The 20,900-nt window shown below is 36.8% G+C and overlaps 13 protein-coding genes across 13 annotated transcripts; 5 read left to right on the forward strand and 8 right to left on the reverse strand.

Annotated features, from left to right (window-relative positions):
* Positions 1 to 303: 303 nt before the first annotated feature.
* Positions 304 to 1,398, reverse strand: PDR17 (Pdr17p; the record flags this gene model as incomplete). The annotated part of the gene is made up of 1 exon (XM_015610578.1): positions 304 to 1,398. The coding sequence occupies one exon, from the start codon at positions 1,396 to 1,398 to the stop codon at positions 304 to 306; it is 1,095 nt and encodes a 364-aa protein (XP_015468577.1).
* A 163-nt stretch (positions 1,399 to 1,561) lies between these two features.
* Positions 1,562 to 2,416, forward strand: AC631_01749 (uncharacterized protein; the record flags this gene model as incomplete). Its single annotated transcript, XM_015610579.1, has 1 exon — positions 1,562 to 2,416. One exon carries the CDS (start codon positions 1,562 to 1,564, stop codon positions 2,414 to 2,416), a length of 855 nt encoding a protein of 284 aa, XP_015468578.1.
* Positions 2,417 to 2,424: 8 nt separating this feature from the next.
* AC631_01750 (uncharacterized protein) lies at positions 2,425 to 3,957 on the reverse strand (the record flags this gene model as incomplete). Its single annotated transcript, XM_015610580.1, has 1 exon — positions 2,425 to 3,957. One exon carries the CDS (start codon positions 3,955 to 3,957, stop codon positions 2,425 to 2,427), a length of 1,533 nt encoding a protein of 510 aa, XP_015468579.1.
* Positions 3,958 to 4,106: 149 nt separating this feature from the next.
* AC631_01751 (uncharacterized protein) lies at positions 4,107 to 5,423 on the reverse strand (the record flags this gene model as incomplete). The annotated part of the gene is made up of 1 exon (XM_015610581.1): positions 4,107 to 5,423. The coding sequence occupies one exon, from the start codon at positions 5,421 to 5,423 to the stop codon at positions 4,107 to 4,109; it is 1,317 nt and encodes a 438-aa protein (XP_015468580.1).
* Positions 5,424 to 6,442: 1,019 nt separating this feature from the next.
* On the forward strand, positions 6,443 to 8,008 carry ALD5 (aldehyde dehydrogenase (NAD(P)(+)); the record flags this gene model as incomplete). The annotated part of the gene is made up of 1 exon (XM_015610582.1): positions 6,443 to 8,008. The coding sequence occupies one exon, from the start codon at positions 6,443 to 6,445 to the stop codon at positions 8,006 to 8,008; it is 1,566 nt and encodes a 521-aa protein (XP_015468581.1).
* A 550-nt stretch (positions 8,009 to 8,558) lies between these two features.
* On the forward strand, positions 8,559 to 9,275 carry RPS24 (40S ribosomal protein eS24; the record flags this gene model as incomplete). The annotated part of the gene is made up of 2 exons (XM_015610583.1): positions 8,559 to 8,561; positions 8,871 to 9,275. 2 exons carry the CDS (start codon positions 8,559 to 8,561, stop codon positions 9,273 to 9,275), a joined length of 408 nt encoding a protein of 135 aa, XP_015468582.1.
* A 304-nt stretch (positions 9,276 to 9,579) lies between these two features.
* Positions 9,580 to 10,596, forward strand: AC631_01754 (mRNA splicing protein; the record flags this gene model as incomplete). Its single annotated transcript, XM_015610584.1, has 1 exon — positions 9,580 to 10,596. The coding sequence occupies one exon, from the start codon at positions 9,580 to 9,582 to the stop codon at positions 10,594 to 10,596; it is 1,017 nt and encodes a 338-aa protein (XP_015468583.1).
* Positions 10,597 to 10,690: 94 nt separating this feature from the next.
* SEC6 (SNARE-binding exocyst subunit) lies at positions 10,691 to 13,210 on the reverse strand (the record flags this gene model as incomplete). Its single annotated transcript, XM_015610585.1, has 1 exon — positions 10,691 to 13,210. One exon carries the CDS (start codon positions 13,208 to 13,210, stop codon positions 10,691 to 10,693), a length of 2,520 nt encoding a protein of 839 aa, XP_015468584.1.
* Positions 13,211 to 13,727: 517 nt separating this feature from the next.
* On the reverse strand, positions 13,728 to 16,154 carry AC631_01756 (uncharacterized protein; the record flags this gene model as incomplete). The annotated part of the gene is made up of 1 exon (XM_015610586.1): positions 13,728 to 16,154. One exon carries the CDS (start codon positions 16,152 to 16,154, stop codon positions 13,728 to 13,730), a length of 2,427 nt encoding a protein of 808 aa, XP_015468585.1.
* A 474-nt stretch (positions 16,155 to 16,628) lies between these two features.
* Positions 16,629 to 18,338, reverse strand: AC631_01757 (uncharacterized protein; the record flags this gene model as incomplete). Its single annotated transcript, XM_015610587.1, has 1 exon — positions 16,629 to 18,338. One exon carries the CDS (start codon positions 18,336 to 18,338, stop codon positions 16,629 to 16,631), a length of 1,710 nt encoding a protein of 569 aa, XP_015468586.1.
* Positions 18,339 to 18,460: 122 nt separating this feature from the next.
* On the forward strand, positions 18,461 to 18,649 carry AC631_01758 (uncharacterized protein; the record flags this gene model as incomplete). The annotated part of the gene is made up of 1 exon (XM_015610588.1): positions 18,461 to 18,649. The coding sequence occupies one exon, from the start codon at positions 18,461 to 18,463 to the stop codon at positions 18,647 to 18,649; it is 189 nt and encodes a 62-aa protein (XP_015468587.1).
* Positions 18,650 to 19,047: 398 nt separating this feature from the next.
* AC631_01759 (uncharacterized protein) lies at positions 19,048 to 19,395 on the reverse strand (the record flags this gene model as incomplete). The annotated part of the gene is made up of 1 exon (XM_015610589.1): positions 19,048 to 19,395. One exon carries the CDS (start codon positions 19,393 to 19,395, stop codon positions 19,048 to 19,050), a length of 348 nt encoding a protein of 115 aa, XP_015468588.1.
* Positions 19,396 to 20,004: 609 nt separating this feature from the next.
* On the reverse strand, positions 20,005 to 20,790 carry ATO7 (Ato7p; the record flags this gene model as incomplete). The annotated part of the gene is made up of 1 exon (XM_015610590.1): positions 20,005 to 20,790. One exon carries the CDS (start codon positions 20,788 to 20,790, stop codon positions 20,005 to 20,007), a length of 786 nt encoding a protein of 261 aa, XP_015468589.1.
* Positions 20,791 to 20,900: the final 110 nt, after the last annotated feature.

The following is a 20,900-nucleotide window of genomic DNA, read 5'->3' on the forward strand; positions in this document are numbered from 1 at the left end:
TCCCTAACTTCAACGAAGGTTTTGATAGCAATATAGAGTGTAAGGTAAACACTGTGCTGTAACCGGATGGTTTAAATTTATAATAATTGTAAGTGATTGTTTCATTACTAATATGTTGTGCTTTGTTCACTTATTTTTGCAATTTTTGTTTTTCGCAGTCATAATTATGAACTATTGTAAATATTTAAAGGACTAGTTTATAGATCATCACTACCTTCTGATTAAGGCATGCTTATATGTATCTGTACGCATTAAAATAGGACAATAAATAGGAAAGTTTATATGTAATCTAGTTTGTCTATACTACTGTGAATCAGTATCATGAATTAGCCTTAAGTCGTATTCACTCAAACCGACTTTTGCACCTAATCGATGAAAATTCTTGATATAATTCTCACGTTTTCTTTCAGCCATCGTATTCATCTCTTTCCAGTAAACATCGTGGATATACTCAAAATCCAAGTTTCCATTGAACTCTTTGTCCAATTGTTCTTTAGGAACAAAATTCTCAAATGGTTGATCGTAAATAGTTTTCAGCCTCGTGTATGGGTCTATGAATGGTCCCACAACCTTGAAAAATGTGTAACCAATCCAAGGTATATTGGTGAATAAACCTTTCCCTAATCTTTCCGGATAATGACCTTGCAAAATGTTCAATACTTGCTTTGATATAGATAATGATGGGAATTTAGACGAGAGATTCAAGTGGGCTGGTGCAGCTTTGAAATCAATCAATAGAGCTAACGTGTCTTGTCCTGGAGGCATAAATTGAATAACTCTTTCTAACATGAACACTAAATGCTGAACCTGCTTTATGGATGGCGGAGTATTTTGATAACCATTTCTAAGATAGAGACAAGGTCTATTATCATTATCATAACCCACTATAAGGTTTTTACCAGTGACATTTTCTTCTTCCACTAATTCCGGTGTAATAAGTATTTTCGGATCGGTATGCTCAGGAATATCTACAACTCCGAAAGTCCTACGCCAAACAAGAGTCTCTTCAATACGCTTGATAGCAGTTTCTAACTTCCACTTGGAAGCACGTAAATAACGTAAGAAGCATTCCTTAGTCAACCAAGCTACCTCCTCATCGAGTACCACATGCTTTGCAGCACCTGCTTGATCATTTACTGGTAACTCCTTTTTGACATGCTCTTGAAAGTGCTTTAAAACTTGATCGTATTTCTTCTGTTCCTCTTCTGATAAATCAAATGACGGAGGTTTAATAGGGTTGACAGGTTTATCAAAGGGTGTGTGGCATTTTATCAACTTTGCACCTTTTTTTGAAGTTGTTGTACTAGCAGAGCTTGATTTAGACGAAACTGAAACAGCTTCGCTAGTTGAAGTCGAGAGACTCGATGTGCTAGCATCTTTCCTTCTAAATATATTCATTTTTATGAACTTTTATAAACCAAACGAGTGTAAAGAAATATAGAGGTACTATAGTTTTTTGAATTTGTTTACTGAAAAAAAAGAATAATCTCGCGTATTCAGGGAACGAAATAACGTTGTGAGTTATATTTGGAACAGTTAAAAGCTGATTACAACATTAATAATGAATAGTCCAATTATTTCTATAACGTCATCTTCCGCTTCTAAGGAATCTCCAATAACATCGGAGTATCTAATTGAAGTAATAAATAAGGATATAAGTAAGTTAGGTAGAACCAATGAATTGATTGAGTTCTTACTTGAAAAGCTACAAAAGAAGTCATCCAAGCATAAATTCTTGATTCAAGCAACCAGATTGAAATCTCCATCTCCAATTGAAACCGACTTGAATATTTTGGCCAGCTTTGGGGCCGTTTGGGATTCTAATAGGGATGGATATATCAGCATTAAGGTTGAGCTTAAGGGAGACAAAGGTAAGGAAGCTGACAAAAATGGCGATTCAACAGAGATACCCACAGACAAAACTGTAGAGAAGAGAACTGATGACTGTCTGAATAACGAAGAAAGAGAAGCTGAAAAAAATGATGGAAATACTTTAGAAACAGGCACTAATGATAAATTCAACAATGTCGATACTTATGAAGAGTTACTGGATGGCACCCATATTGAACCAGATGGAGACGATTCCCTCAAATTAGACGAATTTAATGAAGACAAATTGAAAGAACAATTGGAAAATACTAACCTTGAAGATCATAAAGTGAAAACAGACATAAGTGATAATGTAGGGTCAGAAATCAATAAAGACTTGAAAGAGGATTTAGGTACAACAGAAATAGAAGATGACAACAACTTGGAAGCGCATGCAGTGGATACTGGAAATACACAACATAAGGAGCAAGTTGGGGAAGATATTAAAAGCGAAAGTAAAGATAATGATTTGTTATCCTCCAAGGAAGAAGTTGACTCAAGCACTGACACTATATTAGTCTCTGTATATTGGGTTTTTGTCGATTAGCTATACATTCAACATTTATTAAGAAAATTATACAAAGTTTCCAATTTTTCATTAAGATTCGTAAGATTAGTGGTATTAGAAGATAGACTTTGTAATTGCTGGTCTATCAAGTGTAATACTTTTTGAGTATCTTGATCAGTATTGGGATCGAAGCTGGAATTCATTACCCCTGCATCATCAGCAAGTCTGATATCTTCTCGATCAGGCTCTATATTATCTAGACCTAATTTCTCTCGTTTATTTATCGTTTCTTTAATCATTTTTGACTTATTTATGTCTGTTGTTTTCTTAAATTCATTCAAATAATTCAAATCCAGGTTATAAATTATTTCTAAATCAGAACAATATGTCTCTAGATCAGATAATTGCTTGAGCTCCGCCAGTAGGTATGTCTCCAAAAATTGTGTACGTCTGGTTAAGTGGTCATAATTCAAAATATCAAGCCTGTTGTCATTTGACTTAGGCGTACTTTGCATAGATGAAGGTAACGGGACGTTGGTGACATTGAGTCTCGATCTAAAAGATTTTCGATTCAGCTCATTAAGCCAATTTTTTGATAATATATGCTGTGCTTCTATCATCTTTTTGGATATTTTTGTCCCTCCTTTATACTTTTCAATAGTTTTATTGAGACACATATTTAGTATTCTTTCCAAAGAATTGGTAGTTTGGGCATCCAAAGGTTCCCAGAATTTCTCAATAAATTTTCCTGCTACTCTCTTTTTACTTTTTTCTGTTTGGAAGGAAGAGGGATCAATTGGTTCATAGCTTGTCAAAATATCGTCATGTTTCCGCTTAATCGGTTTATTTATGCTTATGTAGTCATTTATTTCAGGAACTGTACTTCCTTCTGGAGAAGTATTATTTGATTTATTATTTGTCAGAAGTAAACCATCCTCTTCTGAAATATCAGATTTATCTGATTCTTTGTTCAGAGTGTCTTTTTCCATTAAGCTTCTGGAGTCTTGAGTCATTTTTGAACCTTCATTTGAATCTATAAGGCCTTCTTTCTCTATTTTGTCATCGTACTCCCCATAAGCCAAAGATAGAGACGATTCTTTACCATTATCCTTAATTGTATCCACCTCTGAATCTACTTGGGTTTCTATACGTGTATGTTGCTGAGTAATATCTCTTTCCGTTATATTATTATCTGGTTCAACAGAGGAAGACTCTTCATTTTCTGCAGATCCAATTACCCTTCCATTATCTATATTTGTTGATGCGTCTTCGCCAGAATACACCATATTCTCTGTCGACATACCAGGGGTTTCTTTATCCCTGCTAGCATTTTCTTCACCTTCTGCACCTTCTGAAGTTATCAGATTTCCTTCTTCTGGATTAAGTGTTTCCGTGCCAGCGCGTGCATCATCATCTGTGTTTATTTTGTCTACCTCGTCATCTTGATTTAAGCTTCCATTACTTGAAGAATCGTGACCAGTAGAATCGTCTATTTCCAGGTTTCCAGTAGTTAACATATTTTCCATATAAGAATTAGTACTACTATCCCCATTAGGTCCCTCCAGTGTAGATCTATCCATACTTAATATGGATTCTAACCTTGACTAGTAGAGTTAAAAATATTTTGAATAGTGAGCGCGCTCCACAGTTGCAACTCAAACAATAGTGATTCAATTATAGTTGAATAATATTAATGCTATAGACTATAAATACAAAGTAATATACAATTTTACTTGACTAGTTTTTGCTTGATCTCAAGTTCAGCTGAATCATAGCAGCTTGTCAATAACTTTTTGGAAATACCGAATGTTTTTGTAAACTTTTCAAATAGCTTATTCTCAATTACTCGCACATCAGTAGCCTTGATCTTTGAGCCAACATTATTTGATGCTACATCTTCGAGGTACTGACTAAGTGGAATGAAAGTAGGATCATTATCCTGCTCATTGTCTAACTTTCTCTTGGTACCTGAAGAACTTAATGATTCATCAAGGTTGAAGATTTGATATAGTCTCTTGTCCATGACAGATAAATCGTCTTCGCTTTTTTCAGACACAACATTATCGTAAAGCCATTGACAGTATTTATCTATTTTGAAGTCAGACCAGTTAAGTAACTCGTCATCATTAATTTGCTTATTGGCAAAATGGAACTCTGTATTAAGTTCATACTTTGTCAATATTTCAAGCCATTTAGTATAATCTATTTCATTGTAGTAAATAAAGTATATCTTGACGGTCATTATGGCGTAAGAAATGGCCTGAAGTTCAGGAAACTTGTCTGCCTTATGGCTAAATGAGATTTGAAACTTGTGATCTAATTTGTTCACGAGATTATTGCAAATGTGAAAGAGACTAGGGGCGTTGGGAAATACAAGCAATTCTGAAAAAACCTTGAATATCAATGGGTAATAGTAGTTAAATGGAACTTCTAAGGCCTGTTCATCACTGCATATTTTCAATCCATTCTCGAGGATGGCATCGTAGAGCTCGTTAGTCAAGGGCAACTTGTAAGGTTCCAAGCATTTCAAAAAATACGACGGAAGCTGTTCTAAATACGAATTCGGTATTAAATGAAGGCATTTCATGTATGGGATCGTATTTTCTTTAAGAGCATGAATAATATCGCACACATATATGGGATATCCTCGCAACTTGAATATAGCTAAATATATGATAGAAATCAAATCAAGTGCAGTAGGAACCTTAGCATGTGGATCATCGCTGATTCTAGCAGTCATGTACTTTAACCAGTAAAGCCTGACCACCAGCACCAATTCTCCAGCATCATACGGGAACAATATTTGGAAAATATCAACCTGCTTCTTCAAGAGCACCTGCAAGCACCTCCAATACAACATTTTCCCATTCGTTCCATACACTTTCTTCGAGGTTTCTTGTCGCGTTGCGATATTCTGCAGCGCTATTGAAAACCCCCCGTTATCCAACTGGAGATTCAATCTCCGCGTCGAAACGAAGTTCTCATCCTGATCATCATTGATTTCGACATTACCTTCCATAACATGCCCGTACTGGCATATTTTCATCCCATCCGTCGATCGATAGAGCCTGCTTCGGCAGTTATCCACGCCACATATCGGACCTCGAATCCACTGCGACATCTCAGCTCATATGCTCCTAGTTAGTCCCTAAATCAAACGCTATCTGTGGTTCCAGCTCATCTGTATGAAGATCAAAAAATCGCTGCATGTCATATACTTACATAAGCATTGTCATAATCCAACCATTTTATGACATTCACCCTCAAAATCGCGACATTGACTCTTTCGCAGCAGAACGACATTCCGACATTCAAACCCCGATTTACATCTCTTCTCTTAACGGCGTGGAGAGATGAAAGGGCTTTAGAAACTTATCGCCGTAGTGCGAGCTCCTTCATCGATTCAAATGTCTCCGGTGTTAGAATAACACCAACGGCGTTTCGTGTCTGGAAAATCCTAAAACATGAATTCCATTTGTTATGCCATTGTACTCGGTCATATTACCGCTATTATTAAGTCATATTAGTAAGATGCATCACCACTCTTCAATTGTAAAAGCGTTACTTATGATAAACTCAACTTTCATTAACTAGAGGCTATATCCCGCAAATAACCGCCAATAAGCTTCTGTAGCCGTGAGTATTCTGCAATTTACTTTCTAATACATGTACCGAAAAAATGTCTCATTGATTTTTCATCTGTTAGGTGTACTACTACCTGAGACTTCTATGTCTTTCATTTTGCACCAACTGGAAGCTTTTCGGGTATATGATTTACCCGACGGGGTCTATCGCATACTAAATGTTCCATCGTCTGGACGTGCGAACTTTGACCCGATACAATTCTTTCGGATATTGATGGTGGTAATCGCCGATGCGCTTAAACCCGCGACGAGACTTCCCTTGACAGTGACGAAATAGATGCTAAGTGAAGAGGGGTCACTTTTAATGATCGTTTAACACCATGTTCGGGCTAAACCCCACTATTGCAAAAAGTATAAATATGGGGAATTCGAACATTATATAAATTAGAGTAAATCTGCTATAAAATCAATTCATTTCAACATGTTTAAGAATTCAATTGCAAAACAAGCAAGAAATAAAGTAGCGTATGCAAAATCATTTATAAGAATGTCATCCAGTTTACCATTAAAAGTTTCGATTAAGTTGCCTAACGGCACCACATATGAACAACCAACTGGTTTGTTCATCAATAACGAGTACGTTTACCCAAAACAAAAGAAAACATTCGATGTGGTTTCTCCATCCACCGAAGAACACATCACTGATGTCTACGAAGCATTGGAAGAAGATATCGACACCGCTGTTGAAGCAGCTAGCGCTGCCTTCCACACTTCGTGGTCAACTGGTGATCCATCTATCAGAGCCAACGCTTTACTCAAGTTGGCTGATTTGGTTGATGCCAACGCTGACACCCTTGCGCACATCGAAGCCTTGGACAACGGTAAGTCCTTAATGTGTTCCAGAGGAGATGTTGCTTTGACCGCCATGTACTTCAGATCATGTGCTGGTTGGGCCGACAAGATCTTAGGTACGGTGCCAGAAACCGGATCCACTCATTTCAACTACACGAGAAGAGAACCTATTGGTGTTTGCGGGCAAATTATCCCATGGAATTTCCCATTATTGATGTTGGCATGGAAGCTTGGTCCAGCTGCTGCCACTGGTAATACTATTGTTTTGAAGACTGCCGAATCTACCCCATTATCGGGTTTATTCATTACTGGTTTGATCAAGGAAGCAGGTTTCCCACCTGGTGTGGTTAACATCCTTACCGGTTTCGGTAAGACTGCTGGTAACGCCATTGCCTCCCACCCTAAGATTAAGAAGGTTGCCTTTACTGGTTCTACTGCTACCGGAAGACACATTATGAAGTCTGCTGCTGAATCCAACTTGAAGAAGGTCACCTTAGAATTAGGTGGTAAGTCTCCAAACATCGTTTTCAACGATGCTGATGTCCAAAAGTCTGTTCAATCCTTGATCACTGGTATTTTCTACAACACTGGTGAAGTTTGTTGTGCTGGTTCCAGAATTTATGTCCAAGAAGAAATCTACGAAAAGGTCCTCGAAGAATTAAAGAACGCCTCCGCTAAGATTAAGATTGGTAACCCATTCGAAGAAGACACCTTCATGGGTGCTCAAGCCTCTTCTCAACAATTAGACAAGATCTTAAAGTACATTGAAACCGGTAAGAATGAAGGTGCTAAGTTGATCACTGGTGGTGAAAGAGTCGAAGGTAAGGGTTACTTTGTTAAGCCAACCATTTTCGGTGATGTCACTGAAAATATGCAGATCGTTAAGGAAGAAATCTTCGGTCCTGTTGTCACTATCACCAAGTTCAAGACTATTGATGAAGTTGTCGAATTAGCCAACGATTCTGAATACGGTTTAGCTGCTGGTATCCACACCGAAAACATTAACACTGCCATTGGTGTTGCTAACAGACTTGCTGCAGGTACCATCTGGGTTAACACCTACAACGATTTCCACCCAATGATCCCATTCGGTGGTTACGGTCAATCCGGTTTCGGTAGAGAAATGGGTGCTGAAGCACTTGACAACTACACCCAAGTCAAGGCTGTTAGAATCGGTCTTACTGAAAAGCATTAGTTTACTTTATATATATAAAAATGCCATTTTTTAAGTTTCTATTATACCTCGTAGCGGTTGCAAAATGCAATCAACCAACCCATTCAACGTAGAGTAACAAACTTCTGCACAGAGGAAACACCATTGGTGAGGTTCTTATGCACTATCAATAAGATTCATATATAATTAATACTAAACATAATCATAGAACCGACCATCCGACAGACTCAACCCATTTGGCATGCATGCAAACTACGAGCATCGAGCACTTAAGCTTGAAGACCCTTAACCTAACAACAGACCCGTACGCACTGCTAAGTAACCAGAACCTAATGCCGAGGAGTAAAGTCCTCTTGATCACCTGATATGTGACTGCTTTTTCTCGATTTTCTCACGACTTAATTTGTGTAACTAATAACATAATCATTTGCGGGTGTATTATGTAATATAATTACACCAGAAAATTTTCAGTTTCTCACTGCACTGGAGTACCAATTTACATAAAAGTTTTTCAAACATATTAATACTGGTCTTGAATATTTAGTTAAACCATAATAGAAATATCATCAAAATGGTATGTTTAGAAGTGAGATACAATGAATAATTGTGATATGAGACCGATTACATATTATTAGATATTGAATTAATGACAAATAGAGGATAATGGTGGATTGATTGAAAGTGGGACGTAAATATTGAAATTGTGATAAAATGGAATCAGAGGACGTAGGGTGGTTCTAAAGAGGATATGGAACCATATAATGAAACCATGCGATGGAGAAATGAATATAAGGAGTAAAGGGCCTTATTGGAGTCGAATATTCACAATTATTTCAAGGTGGACATTGAAATTGTTGAAACAATATACTAACATATATTTTAGAGTGACTCCGTTACTATTAGAACTCGTAAGGTTATTTCCAACCCATTATTAGCCAGAAGACAATTCGTCATTGATGTCTTACACCCAAACAGACCAAACGTTTCTAAGGACGAATTACGTGAAAAATTATCTGAAATCTACAAGACTGAAAAGGACGCTGTCTCAGTTTTCGGTTTCAGAACCCAATTCGGTGGTGGTAAGTCTACTGGTTTCGGTTTAATCTACCAATCTGTTGCTGACGCCAAGAAGTTCGAACCATCTTACAGATTAGTTAGATACGGTTTAGCTGAAAAGGTTGACAAGCCATCCAGACAACAAAGAAAACAAAAGAAGAACAGAGAAAAGAAGATCTTCGGTACTCAACGTCGTGCTGCTAAGAGAGCTGCCAGAAGAAACGCTGATTAGATTAAATGTTATGTTATTAATTTTATTGAAGAGTTTTTCAGAAAAATTTTGTTAAATAGAATAGTATAATGTTTATTTTGGTTTAGTTTAAGTTGTTGGGATGCATCTTTTTTAATAAAAAAACGTTTATGTGTATTATAATCAACCCAATGTATGTTTTAATATAATTGTATTTGTAGGGAATATGGTAGAATGAAAATCGGCCATCATAATGGTTCATGACGTTTTGTGTCATCTCTTATATATTGGGATTAAATCTTATCAATGTCTATTTTATAGGGACTTTGTTTGTACTATAGCTGGAATGTCAGAAAGAAAGGGTATAAATAAATACTATCCCCCAGATTGGGATCCTTCTAAGGTCCCTAAAAAGAAGAAGCCTGCAAATCAGATTATAAAAGTTCGTCTTATGGCTCCATATTCGATGAGATGCACTAAATGTAACGAGTATATATCGGAAAGGCGTAAATTTAATGCTAAAAAAGAAGTCACTAATGAAAAGTATATGAATTTTAAGATCATAAGATTCCATATAACATGCCCCAAATGTAATAATAATATTACTTATAAAACAAACCCTCAGACTGCTGGTTATGTTCCAGAATCTGGAGCGGTGAGGAACTACGAGCCAGAATCTAATAACAATACAAACAAAATAAAAGTTGAAACTGAGGAGCAGATATTGGAAAGGTTGGAAAGAGAAGAGAAAGAGAACAACTCATTTCAATTATTAAAAGAAAAAAGGAAGAAAAACCCTTTTTGGCAGCAAAATGAAAGTTTGAAAGACCAGAAAGGAGATCTAATGGAAAACCTTGAGAAGAGATTACAGGATCAGCAAAGGCAGCAAGAAATAACCGATCATTTGGAATATCTTCAGGCGAAAAATTCGCTGTTACAAGCGAAAGGGGGTAGAGATCAAGCCTTAAATGAAGCTAGAGAAAAGGTGGAGAAAGACATCGAACTGATGAAATCACTTCGTGAGGACTTGGCAAGCAAAGAAGACGAAGAATTAGCCAAAGATATGTTCAAAAAGTTTAGGCTGAACGGTGTGAATGGTCTAAAGGACCTGAATAATGTGAATAAAGAAACGACCCAAGAAGAATCTTCATCCTTTAAGAGAACTTATGAAAATGCATTACAGAACGATCATCTGGATCCTATTTTAGCCCCTGCTCAAAAGCAGTCTAAGACCATTATTTTAAAAAAGAAGCAGCCGTTGGAAAATCACATATCAAAGATACCTATTATAGAGTCTAAGGCTAAAAACACTGAGTCGCTATCAGGTGCGCTTGGTGATTATTCTTCATCGGATGAGGAGTAGTCTATATATATATATATTTTGCATAACGATACCTGCCTCATTTCTACATGACCACTAATATAACATTCAAATATTCATTAATAATGTACAAAGTCTAGCTGTAGAAAAATTCATTCAAAGTACCTGTTAATTGATTAGGCACAGGAACATTTTCGTGATAATCTTTTTTGATATCTTCTAATTGTTTTACCAATGTATTTACTTGGTTCTTATCCATATCCTTACGGCACAAACAAATTCCCCTGACATATTCAACAGAACAGAAATAGAATGACCCTAAGATTTCATTCTCCCACATTTGAGGAATAAAATTCATTGGATCTTCACATGTAGCCAAATCACCTAAAAATTCTATTGCTCTCAAACTATTCAATAAATAGGCAGAATCCTTTCTAGTAAACAAATGCTCTAATCCCCCATAAAATATAGTAACATCTCTTCCAACACCCTCGCTGAATGACTTGAACTTCTTCGTTGCCGTTGGATCAATCTTTTTACCACTTCCATGCAAGATATTTTCGTAACCAATACGAATATAAGCAGATATAAATGAATCTAAGAAAAGGGCAAATGTACACAGGTAAATGTCGTATGAAGCATAACTTCTAAGCTCTTGCATATATTCACTTATTGTTTCAAGAATTCTTTCAGCCATATTAGGTTCATCGGATGTTTGACTTTTGTCTCCATACCAGCTCTTAGTAAATACAGCTGACAAGGCTGGATACAAATCATTAAGTATTATATCAATGATTGCTCTAATTACTTGGGCATTTAATTCTGTGCTTGGAGATACAGTATCTTCAAATGCAACCTGAATCCTACTTTGATAATTAGTGTGAACCTTAGTTTTATAATTGGGTAAGAATTTATCTTGTAAACGATCCGTATTGATTTCATACGTGTTTCCCAATGCACATAAATACTCGATTAAACCAGGCTTGGAAATATTTGCTAATTCTTCTGGAGTCATATTTTCAATGTCAAACGTTGGTTGAGGTGCATGACGTCTGAATAGCCTCTTAGTCTTACTTTCTTTGATTAAGAACCGTTCATTATTATAAACTGACATATACTTGTCAAATTCTTCTTCTATGATTTCTTTGTAATTAAGGACTCTTCTTATATAGCAATTAGACCAGTTTTCAATCACACCAACTAAGATGCTTCCATACCCTGAGTCGACAGCTACATCTGCTTGTTCCTTAAGCATAGTTAAAGGTGTCTTAAAGTCAGGTAACACAAATACCTCACCATGAATTTCTAAAGTTATTGGCTGATCTTGAATATCCTCATCTTCAATAGTTTGATAATACGTATAAATATCTGGTGGTGTTTCTCTTTGAACGAACGATGTTGACTCCAGTTTCATTAAGGTGTCAGTCCATTCATTCATTTTGCCGACAATAACCTTCAAATAATCATCTAAGACTACCTTCTTTAATTCTTCACCCATAATAGATTTTTGTTCTTTCTTCTGAGTAGATTTTCGCTTTCCATCACCTTCAATATTAGGTGAAGTATGTAATGCCACAACAAACTTGCCATAATGGGAATCATATGCCAAAATCTTTAATAAATCTTCAGCCGGTGGATCTGTCTTGATCAAATCCATTGTGAAATTATGCAACCTATTGTAATAGGCGTTTTGTATGAAATTATCTATATCCCAGCTAGGAGGAAACATAGGAGATAAAGTATCAGTAACAAAAACAAGCTCATCTTCAAGCCAGTTTAAATTATCATAAACCAAAATTCTATCGTAACTAAAATGTTCTACACATTTATCAAATGTGTCCACAAGACTTTCCTCTAGCTTATTGTAAAACAATTTCTTATAGTTTCTTTTAGCACCTCTAAAGTTTGCGTAGTCAATGCTGGATATATTCCTATTTTCCATTAATTTCAAATTAGACATGAGTGCAAACTTTAAGTCTTCATTAGATTCAAACTCGATAATTTTAATTAATTTGAATACTAGCTCTACGTTTCCCTCCTTTAATGCTTCTGTCAAACTTATAATGATCTCGCCTAGTAAATCATCGAATTTCTTGATTGTCTTTTTCACTGGTAAGACTACTTTGAATACAATTGACTTCAAGTCATCGGACAAAGTATCGGAAATAGTCTCCAAATAATCCTGAAAGTTTCTAGCTTGGGTCAAGCTATAGTGAATTCTGAAAATATTCAATAACGGATAAGATATATCCTCGCTAATTATTGCGAATTCTTCATCTATTAATTTGTTTATAGAATCCAAGTATTGTTTATATTTAGATATATCGTGGTATAAGTGTTGTACTTGCGTTAGAAATTGGTTTACACTAGTCATTTGTTTAATAGTATTATATTCTACTACTCCTGTTACGGACTCATCGTGTATCTGATTCAATCTATTCAAACTAGATTTTATTGAATTCAACTTATTGGCTGAATTATTTAATTTCTTCAAATTATTCATGATAGAGTCAATTTGTGTTTGAGTAGCAGCATTCAACTTAATGTCAACTAATGTCTTTTCCTTAGTGAATTGTTGTCGCAACGATTGAATTTTTACCAAATCATCCTCCAATTTGATCAAATGTGCCACTCTTGATAATGCAGCATCACTCATTGTGTATATATAGCCTGTAGAATTCTTTGCTAAAGAGTTCAACACTTCATAATACTCGATTTATTAGGCTGAATCAAAATACCGTCGAGTAGTCCTGCATATATTATTATATACGTAGTATGAAGATTTGTTATACTTTATAACATACGCTAAACATCCGTAGAAAGGCTATAACATACGCTAAACAAGCGTAGAAGGGCTGGATAATGCTGCAAGTAGTAGATTATCTTTAAGATCGGAGGAAATGTTTCCATTCTTGCTGTTAATCCTGAATCTGCAAACTATTCACACGATATGACTAAGGCTACAAATGTAATTTTAAGGAAATATATGTAAGATGAAAGTAGAAACTATTTAGGGTTATCTAAAAGATAAAACGTCAGGATTGTACAGAGTTTTTTCGGTTCTTTTTTTTTGGTAATGCAAAATGAAGGCATGGATATATAAACAATTCAACGTGATCTGAACCAGCAAACCAAATCAAGCAAGTTCAAATGACCGCATCCTTATCTTCAAATTAAGCATTACTTCCTCTTTTATGACCATGTTGGGAAGTTTGATTGTGATGATTATTATATCTCCTATTTCCACTGCTACTACCTTGGTGATGGTTATTGTAGTTGGCGTTCATTTGGTTTCCACTCACATTATTGTATGGGCTTGGGTTCATCATGACATTGCCATTAACTGGACTACCGCCTGCATTGAAGTTTCCTGGGGGCATCATAAATCCACCAGGAGGAAGGAAAGGAGGCTCACCGCCAGGTCCGTACATTGGCATTGGCGGTTGACCAGGAGGTACACCAGAAAACTGTTGTTGTTGATACATCATGGCTGCGTGGAACTGTTGTTGTTGGAAATGTGCAGCCATTGCAGCTGCTGCTTGCTGTTGTTGCTGCTGCTGAGGCGAGAGAGTGAATTTATTACCATTTGGAGTTCCTGGCATACCAGAAAATCCCCCTGGTATGACAGGCGATGGAGCCCCCATCATAGGACTTGGCATAAATGGCATGCTATTGGATGTAGGTAATCCCATACCAGGTCCTCTAATAGTGTTTGGTGATGGGAATAACTTATCATATGTATCATCAATAGTAGAGTTCCAAGTTGGAGGTGTGTAAAAAGTCTTTTCAAAATTCACTGGACTATGATCTGCTGCCGCCCTCTTCTTAGTTGTGATGAACAAGTTAAAAGCAAACTTGAAATCTTTGGCCTTTTGCTCTTGGCCTTCTTTCGTCGGAATTCTATTGACACCTCCAAAGAAATCTGCTGGTGAAATTTGATAATGACGTTTCGCATTAGCGTTAGACCCAACACTCGATCCGCTTCCACTAGTGAACGGCCTTTGGTTACCCATTCTTGGAGAAGGGTTATTGGGTGCTTTATGGAAGCTGGCCTTGGGTGGGTTTGGCGATAATTGCGTGTGCTTACTTGAAGGAGTAAAAGCTGCGGCCTTTGGATTCAATTTGAAAGCAGGTCTCGTTGGATCCATTTTCTTTCTTTGTTGGGGTTGACTCTGTTCTTGAGCTGATACATCAGTCAGAGAATTTGTTAATTTTGCCAATTCCGCTTGCTTCTGTTCCTTTCTTTGAGCCTTTAATAATTGTTGCTCCTTTTGCTTATTTAATATCTCATCTTGCTTTAATTTATCCTTCGATAATATTGGTAATAAATCCGTTGGCATTTGATGAGGAATTTTAAAATTAGCACTAAATTCCCGAAGGGAATTGATTTCACTCTGAGCATTAAGTCTGAATGACTCGTTATGTTGGTTTGAAACCTGTGGCTTAGGAGGTATAGAATCTGGTTTGCTGGACATGTTATTTACTTTAGGATTAATTGGTGTTTCAGCAACCTTTTGTTGAGAATCAGCCGGTTTTTTACCAGGTTGCGCTGCCGAGCTAGATATAATTGCTGGGTCATCGTGATACTGTGCAGCTCTTTGTCTTGGAGGAACATACTTACCAGGTGTATTCAGAATGTTACTAGAAGTTGATTCGGTGGAAATATTAGCATTTCTTAAAGCAGCCATTAATTCATCGCCTCTTCTATCAACACCAGAATATTTATCTTCCTCGTCAATTCCACTATCGTCGACCTCAATGCCTCTTTCTTCCAAAACGTGACGATTACCAGTAGTTTGATTTTCAATTTCTTTAGCAATCTTTTCCGCTTTTCGTAACCTCGCATGGTAATCAGGAGCTGCAGTATTAATTCTCGTTGTATATAAATGTTCATCATAGCTAGATTCAACACCGAATTTCTCTTCGTTTACTTTGAATTGATCCCATGTCGCACTTGAATTATTAAAAGTATCATCCTCTAAAGCGAATGCAGTTGAATCTTCTTCTGGAACCCATCTTTGAAGTTCTCTTTCTTTGATTTGTAAACGACCACTTATATCTGTATCGGTCTTAAATTTGCTTTCGTTTGCAGCAGGAGGCGATGCTGTATTCGCACCCGACGTTGGTGAAACAGAACGTGGATTCAGGTCCTTGGTAGCTGGTTCATTGACATCCACATTCGAAACTTCCAAGTCCATCAAGTCTTTTGCTTGAATAATCAACTTTTCTGGAATTTCATTCGCTTTGTCAGAATTGCTTTTCTCATCAATTAATGACTTTGAAAAAATCTGCGGAGATTGCAAGACAATTGATAACGGAGATGAAACATCCTGTCCTTGTTGTGACGATAAATCGGCACTTACCAACAATCCTTGATAACGTGCACCTGAACTAACAGTTGCAATACACTTCTTACCAATAGATTTGGCAACTAAGTGTAACAATTTGTCGCTATTTATAGATTCCTCATTATTACTCTGCTGTCCTTGAGAAATATTTTGATAATTTCCAGTATTATAACGGGAATTCGAACGGCGGTGTCCATTGGCACCCGCCCTAGGATTGCTACTACCACGGCTATTTTGATTCTGACCCTTCATTGTCAAATTAAAGAATCTATAGTTTTTCGATGTACTCTCTATTGATGTACTATTTTTTTTTACGTCCTTGATATCCTCTATTTTTTATCACTAATAGTATCTTCCACTTTCATAGAATTAACCAATACCTTTATGTGAAAGAAAGTTGATGAATGTTAGGGGGGACACGTCCAAACTTGTTCAGAATGCTATATAATTAATATAGAATTCAACTGAATTAACAATAGACAAGTGTATTAGGAAGGAAAGGGACAAATTAGCTTAATTGAAAGCCAATTGCTGAGGGATGGTTATATATAGATTTTACTTAATCTAATAAGTTGTTTTCAGTAAATCTAAACACTGAATGATTAATCAATTTGTTGATAATCAAGGTAAATTTTTTACACGCCACGACGAATTTTTCCGGGTAACAATACACTGTATAGTCCTTCGAATGTCTTATTACTATATAAATGGCTATATGAAAGTAAGTTAACAACAAATGCCACTTAGTCCGATACCAATCTCTACATTTGTAACTACTGATCCCCAGTAAAGTAATACAAAGTCTTTGACAAATTGTAAATCTTGCTCCGAGTACGGATCTAATTCCATATCAATAATGTCTTGGTAGGTCAATTCAATACTTATCTTGGAACATTCGTCAATATTCGCCAATAATGGTCCATTAGGGTCTGATTGTGTAAATGTAGATTCACTCACTTGAGATTGTTCATCTAATTCTTCTCGGATAATTTCGTTCATTAAGTAGAACCATTTCTTGGAGAGCATATGGAAACGACCAATGATCTCCACTAGTTGGATCAATTTGCGCCTGGAATCCTCCTCATTAAGGGCAGACTCGTCATTGTTGATTGGTCTTGATGGATGATCATCGTTAGTTTCTAACGTATTTGAATCTTCGCTAACTGTACCAGCAGATGCAAACCACGAAAATGCAGACCAAACATATTCTCTCCATGAAATGGGGCAGGTAGCAGAGTCTAACCACCAGGTAGGTTCTGCTTCCAAGTATGCCTCATCCTTTTGGGAGCTAAATCCCCAGCCTCTAGATGAGACATTTGAATTAGATGTCTTAATTGAGGCCAAGTCATCCGTCGACGCATTCGTTGTGTGGCTGCGGGTTCTCGTTAACAATTGCTTATATATTAACTTGAATTTATGGTAATCCTTGAGAGTAGCTTTAACTCTTTGGTTAAGGAAGTCTAAGGGACTTTTCATGCTGTTCACTATCGTGTCTGATTTTAGGATATATGAATTCCCATACTCTTCGTTAGGCAAAAATAACGCGTAGTCATAAAGGTCTTTCTGGTACATCAATATATCATCATTCGTTGTAGCTATAGTTGCTGGTAATCCAAGCAACGAGCTATTCAAGTCATTTAATCCAATGTTATATAAGGGCTGTGAGTATGTCAATGCATCACTATAGATCTTCATATCATTGGGTACTGCCGATAATAGGGATAATAAGTATGTAAAGGCACCCAGACTGAAATTATCGATTTTGCTATGATTTTGATGAAATATTAATATCTTCTTGCGTAATAAGCATTGTTTAAATAATGAAAATACTAATGGACCTAATGACTGGAACATTAAGGGCAATTTGCTTAGAAGGTGATTGTTAATGTTGACATTGGGCTTTCCCACTCTCAAATGTGTATTTGTCACATTATCGAAAACTTCATCAAATATGGCAAAGTTGTCATAAACATTTCCCTTGAGGAACTTCTCAAGGCCACTATCTAACCTATCAATGTATTCCCAACCGTTATTAATGAATTCGTTAGATCTCCACATGGGATTAGGTGTGGATTCACAAAGAATCCCTAAGGAATACATTTTAACATCATCTCGGTTAATTTGACTTGTCTCATTATTAGCATCCACTATCTTTTGACGAAATCTTCCTAACCCGTAGTACACTGTATTTTCGCAAGAATGACTTATGAAAACTGTACTATTATCATGTTCCTGTATCCCCGATGGTAAGACTTTATAATCTAAACCATTCAATTCAATGGGTGGTCGACCTTTGACTTGCTTAGACCATACTAGTTGATAGCCACGCCTCACATCAAAATTTATTAGGAAAAGAGCAACCACTTTCGAAGGCTTGTACTCGAAGCTATCCGACGTGATACTATTGAGCTTAGAAAGGGGCTCGGATGCTGTCATATTATCGTTATAAAGAACTCTAAGATAACACTGAATATTTGTTGATTTCTCAAAATGCGATAATGCGAGCTTAAACGTATCAAACCATATTATGGTATTCCGTGTCAACTAATAATTCTAATATGAATTCTCAAGTCCGTCAATTATATAAAATACTTATCTACATGGGCAAGGACTACCCTGTTGGTCTGGGGGGATACCAAAAGTTTCGCCGCCAATTAAAGGACCAGTTCGTTAACACGCCAGTGAGCACCCAAAAGGACTTAACAGCTGCATTGGAAAAGGGAGAGTACATTATTAAAGGTATGTAGGAACAATGCTTTCTTGGTCTGTACTCTACTATACTAACTACTTTAGAATTGGAATCCTTGTACTTTCTAACGAAATACCGGGACGTAAAGCGAAAATACTATCGCGAGTGATGCTTGACAGCTGACTCTTGGCTTTTGAAATTACTCCTTATCTACATACGATCATCATCTACTAGCGATCTTTACCGCATCGCTTATTCTACCACGCTTTATTATGTGACATTGGCCTACATATAAATTCGACGTTCTATTATCGCTATTATTTCGTTGAGATGACATGCTAAATATACATTAAACAGGATAAATATACACCCACTATACTAAATTAAATACACCTTCTGCTCAACATGTGGCTCTTTGGGACACTATGTGGTGCTGTTATAAAGGAAACTCCTATCTTATGCTCTGATTCTTAAAATGAAATTGATCACAACCGCAACCAACAAGAAAATACACAACATCGTAGGCCCAAATCTGTCATCATATGGACCCGAACCTCTCATCCTAATAGCCTTAGCTCTCCAGTGGTATGTAATCAACGCATAGATCATAGTAAGCATGGCAATGAAAGTGAATAAACCGGCTGAGATTCTACCGACTGAGTCACCAAAGTTAAGCAAACCAACTCCTAAGGATCCCAATATAACGGTGAAATTCAACCATGACAAGAAAGTTCTTTCATTGGCAAAGAACACTTTTGGTTCTACTCGAGCTGGTAAAGCAATTCTCTTATTTTGGGATGACATTGATGAAGAATTGATGAACAAGTATAAAATCTTTTGAAAAATTACCACTAGTATATATGGATAACGATAATGACTTGATGGGTGCGCACGTGGGGCCAATTTAGTCAAGATTAAAATCATATTTTTACCCGATTTATGTGCAGTATAATATCCCCCAAATTCGTTCCTCCACTGCAACGTTGTAGTTGATTGGGCAGTCTACAAGTAAACCAGACTGGTACCTCTTTGGTGTAAAGACATAGAGTAATTGATGGTAAATAGAAATAGAACCGACATATGACCAAGCCATGTACATAGATAGCATTAGCTGTTGCCGATATTTTTGAAGGCTACTAATTATAAGGAGGTTTGCATCGAAACAGTGCATCGAAGAAACTGCACCGAACATTTGGCTACAACACAAAAAAGGACTTCATCTCGATTCATAGTTCACTTAATAAATAAATCATAATATATTATCGTTAAACATAATAAATAGAAGTATAAATAATTAGTTTCGACACCTGTGTCTATGAAACAAACCCGCCTCTTATGTTAGATTGTCTCGTACACCACTCGTTTATCGTCAAATTCACTGTGCATACGCGGCACTACAAATACCAGCCGCGTTTACTTTCTGGTCAATGGAACTGGGTACGCAGTGAAGTAAGAGTTCTGCTTGTTGGCAGTACCAGCGAATGCGTTATAGAACCCAAGGAACGCAGTAATTACGCCAGTGACACCTCCAGCTCTAGATACATTGACCTTTTGCGTCAAGTCACCCGCACCCAACAAGATGAATGTAATAGTTAAAAAGGCGAATAATGCACAAAATGCGGCTGTCGATTTCATAGTGGTCAAGGTCAAAATGAACGTAAATAAGGCCCAGCCTATAAGATAGAACCCCACTGCATTCTTAAGCATAATTTCATCTTCGTAAGCAGCAGCAATTCCAAACGCTTCGATGTTGATGGCAGCGTAAGACAACCAGAAAGCTCCGTAAGATGTCAATGCAGTGGCACCAAAGGTGTTACCAACGAGCATTTCCCAACATCCAGCAAAAAATTGCACCGCACCCCCGTAGAAGCACGCTAACCCGACAACCACGTTAGGTGTCTTAATACCCATTCCTTGAGCATTGTACATCGAAAGAACAAATGTGGTCAATGCGAAAGCAGACAATCCTAATGGTGCTGGATTGGCAAACAGATTGACTGGTGGTGGGGCTAAACCAGGGTTAAGCGTACCACCAAAAGCAGTCATTAATTCATGTTTATAGTACTTCTTCCCTCCAATAATAAGGAATTCATTTCCGTCCCCTGCCTCTTGAACCTTTGCAACGGGTTCAGCGATACTAGGACTCGATTCTACTTGCTCGTTCTTAAAGCTGTGAGCTGATTCTGTTGAAGCTGGCATAGTGAATATTTGTGGATAAATTGCTTATTTATTCTTGAACGGTTTAATATACCAGTAAATTCAAATTAAATAAATATAGTAGAATATAATATAATAAATATGATATAACA

This window comes from Debaryomyces fabryi, assembly GCF_001447935.2.
Source record: "Debaryomyces fabryi strain CBS 789 chromosome Unknown contig00026, whole genome shotgun sequence".
Taxonomy (NCBI): Eukaryota; Fungi; Ascomycota; class Pichiomycetes; order Serinales; family Debaryomycetaceae; genus Debaryomyces; species Debaryomyces fabryi.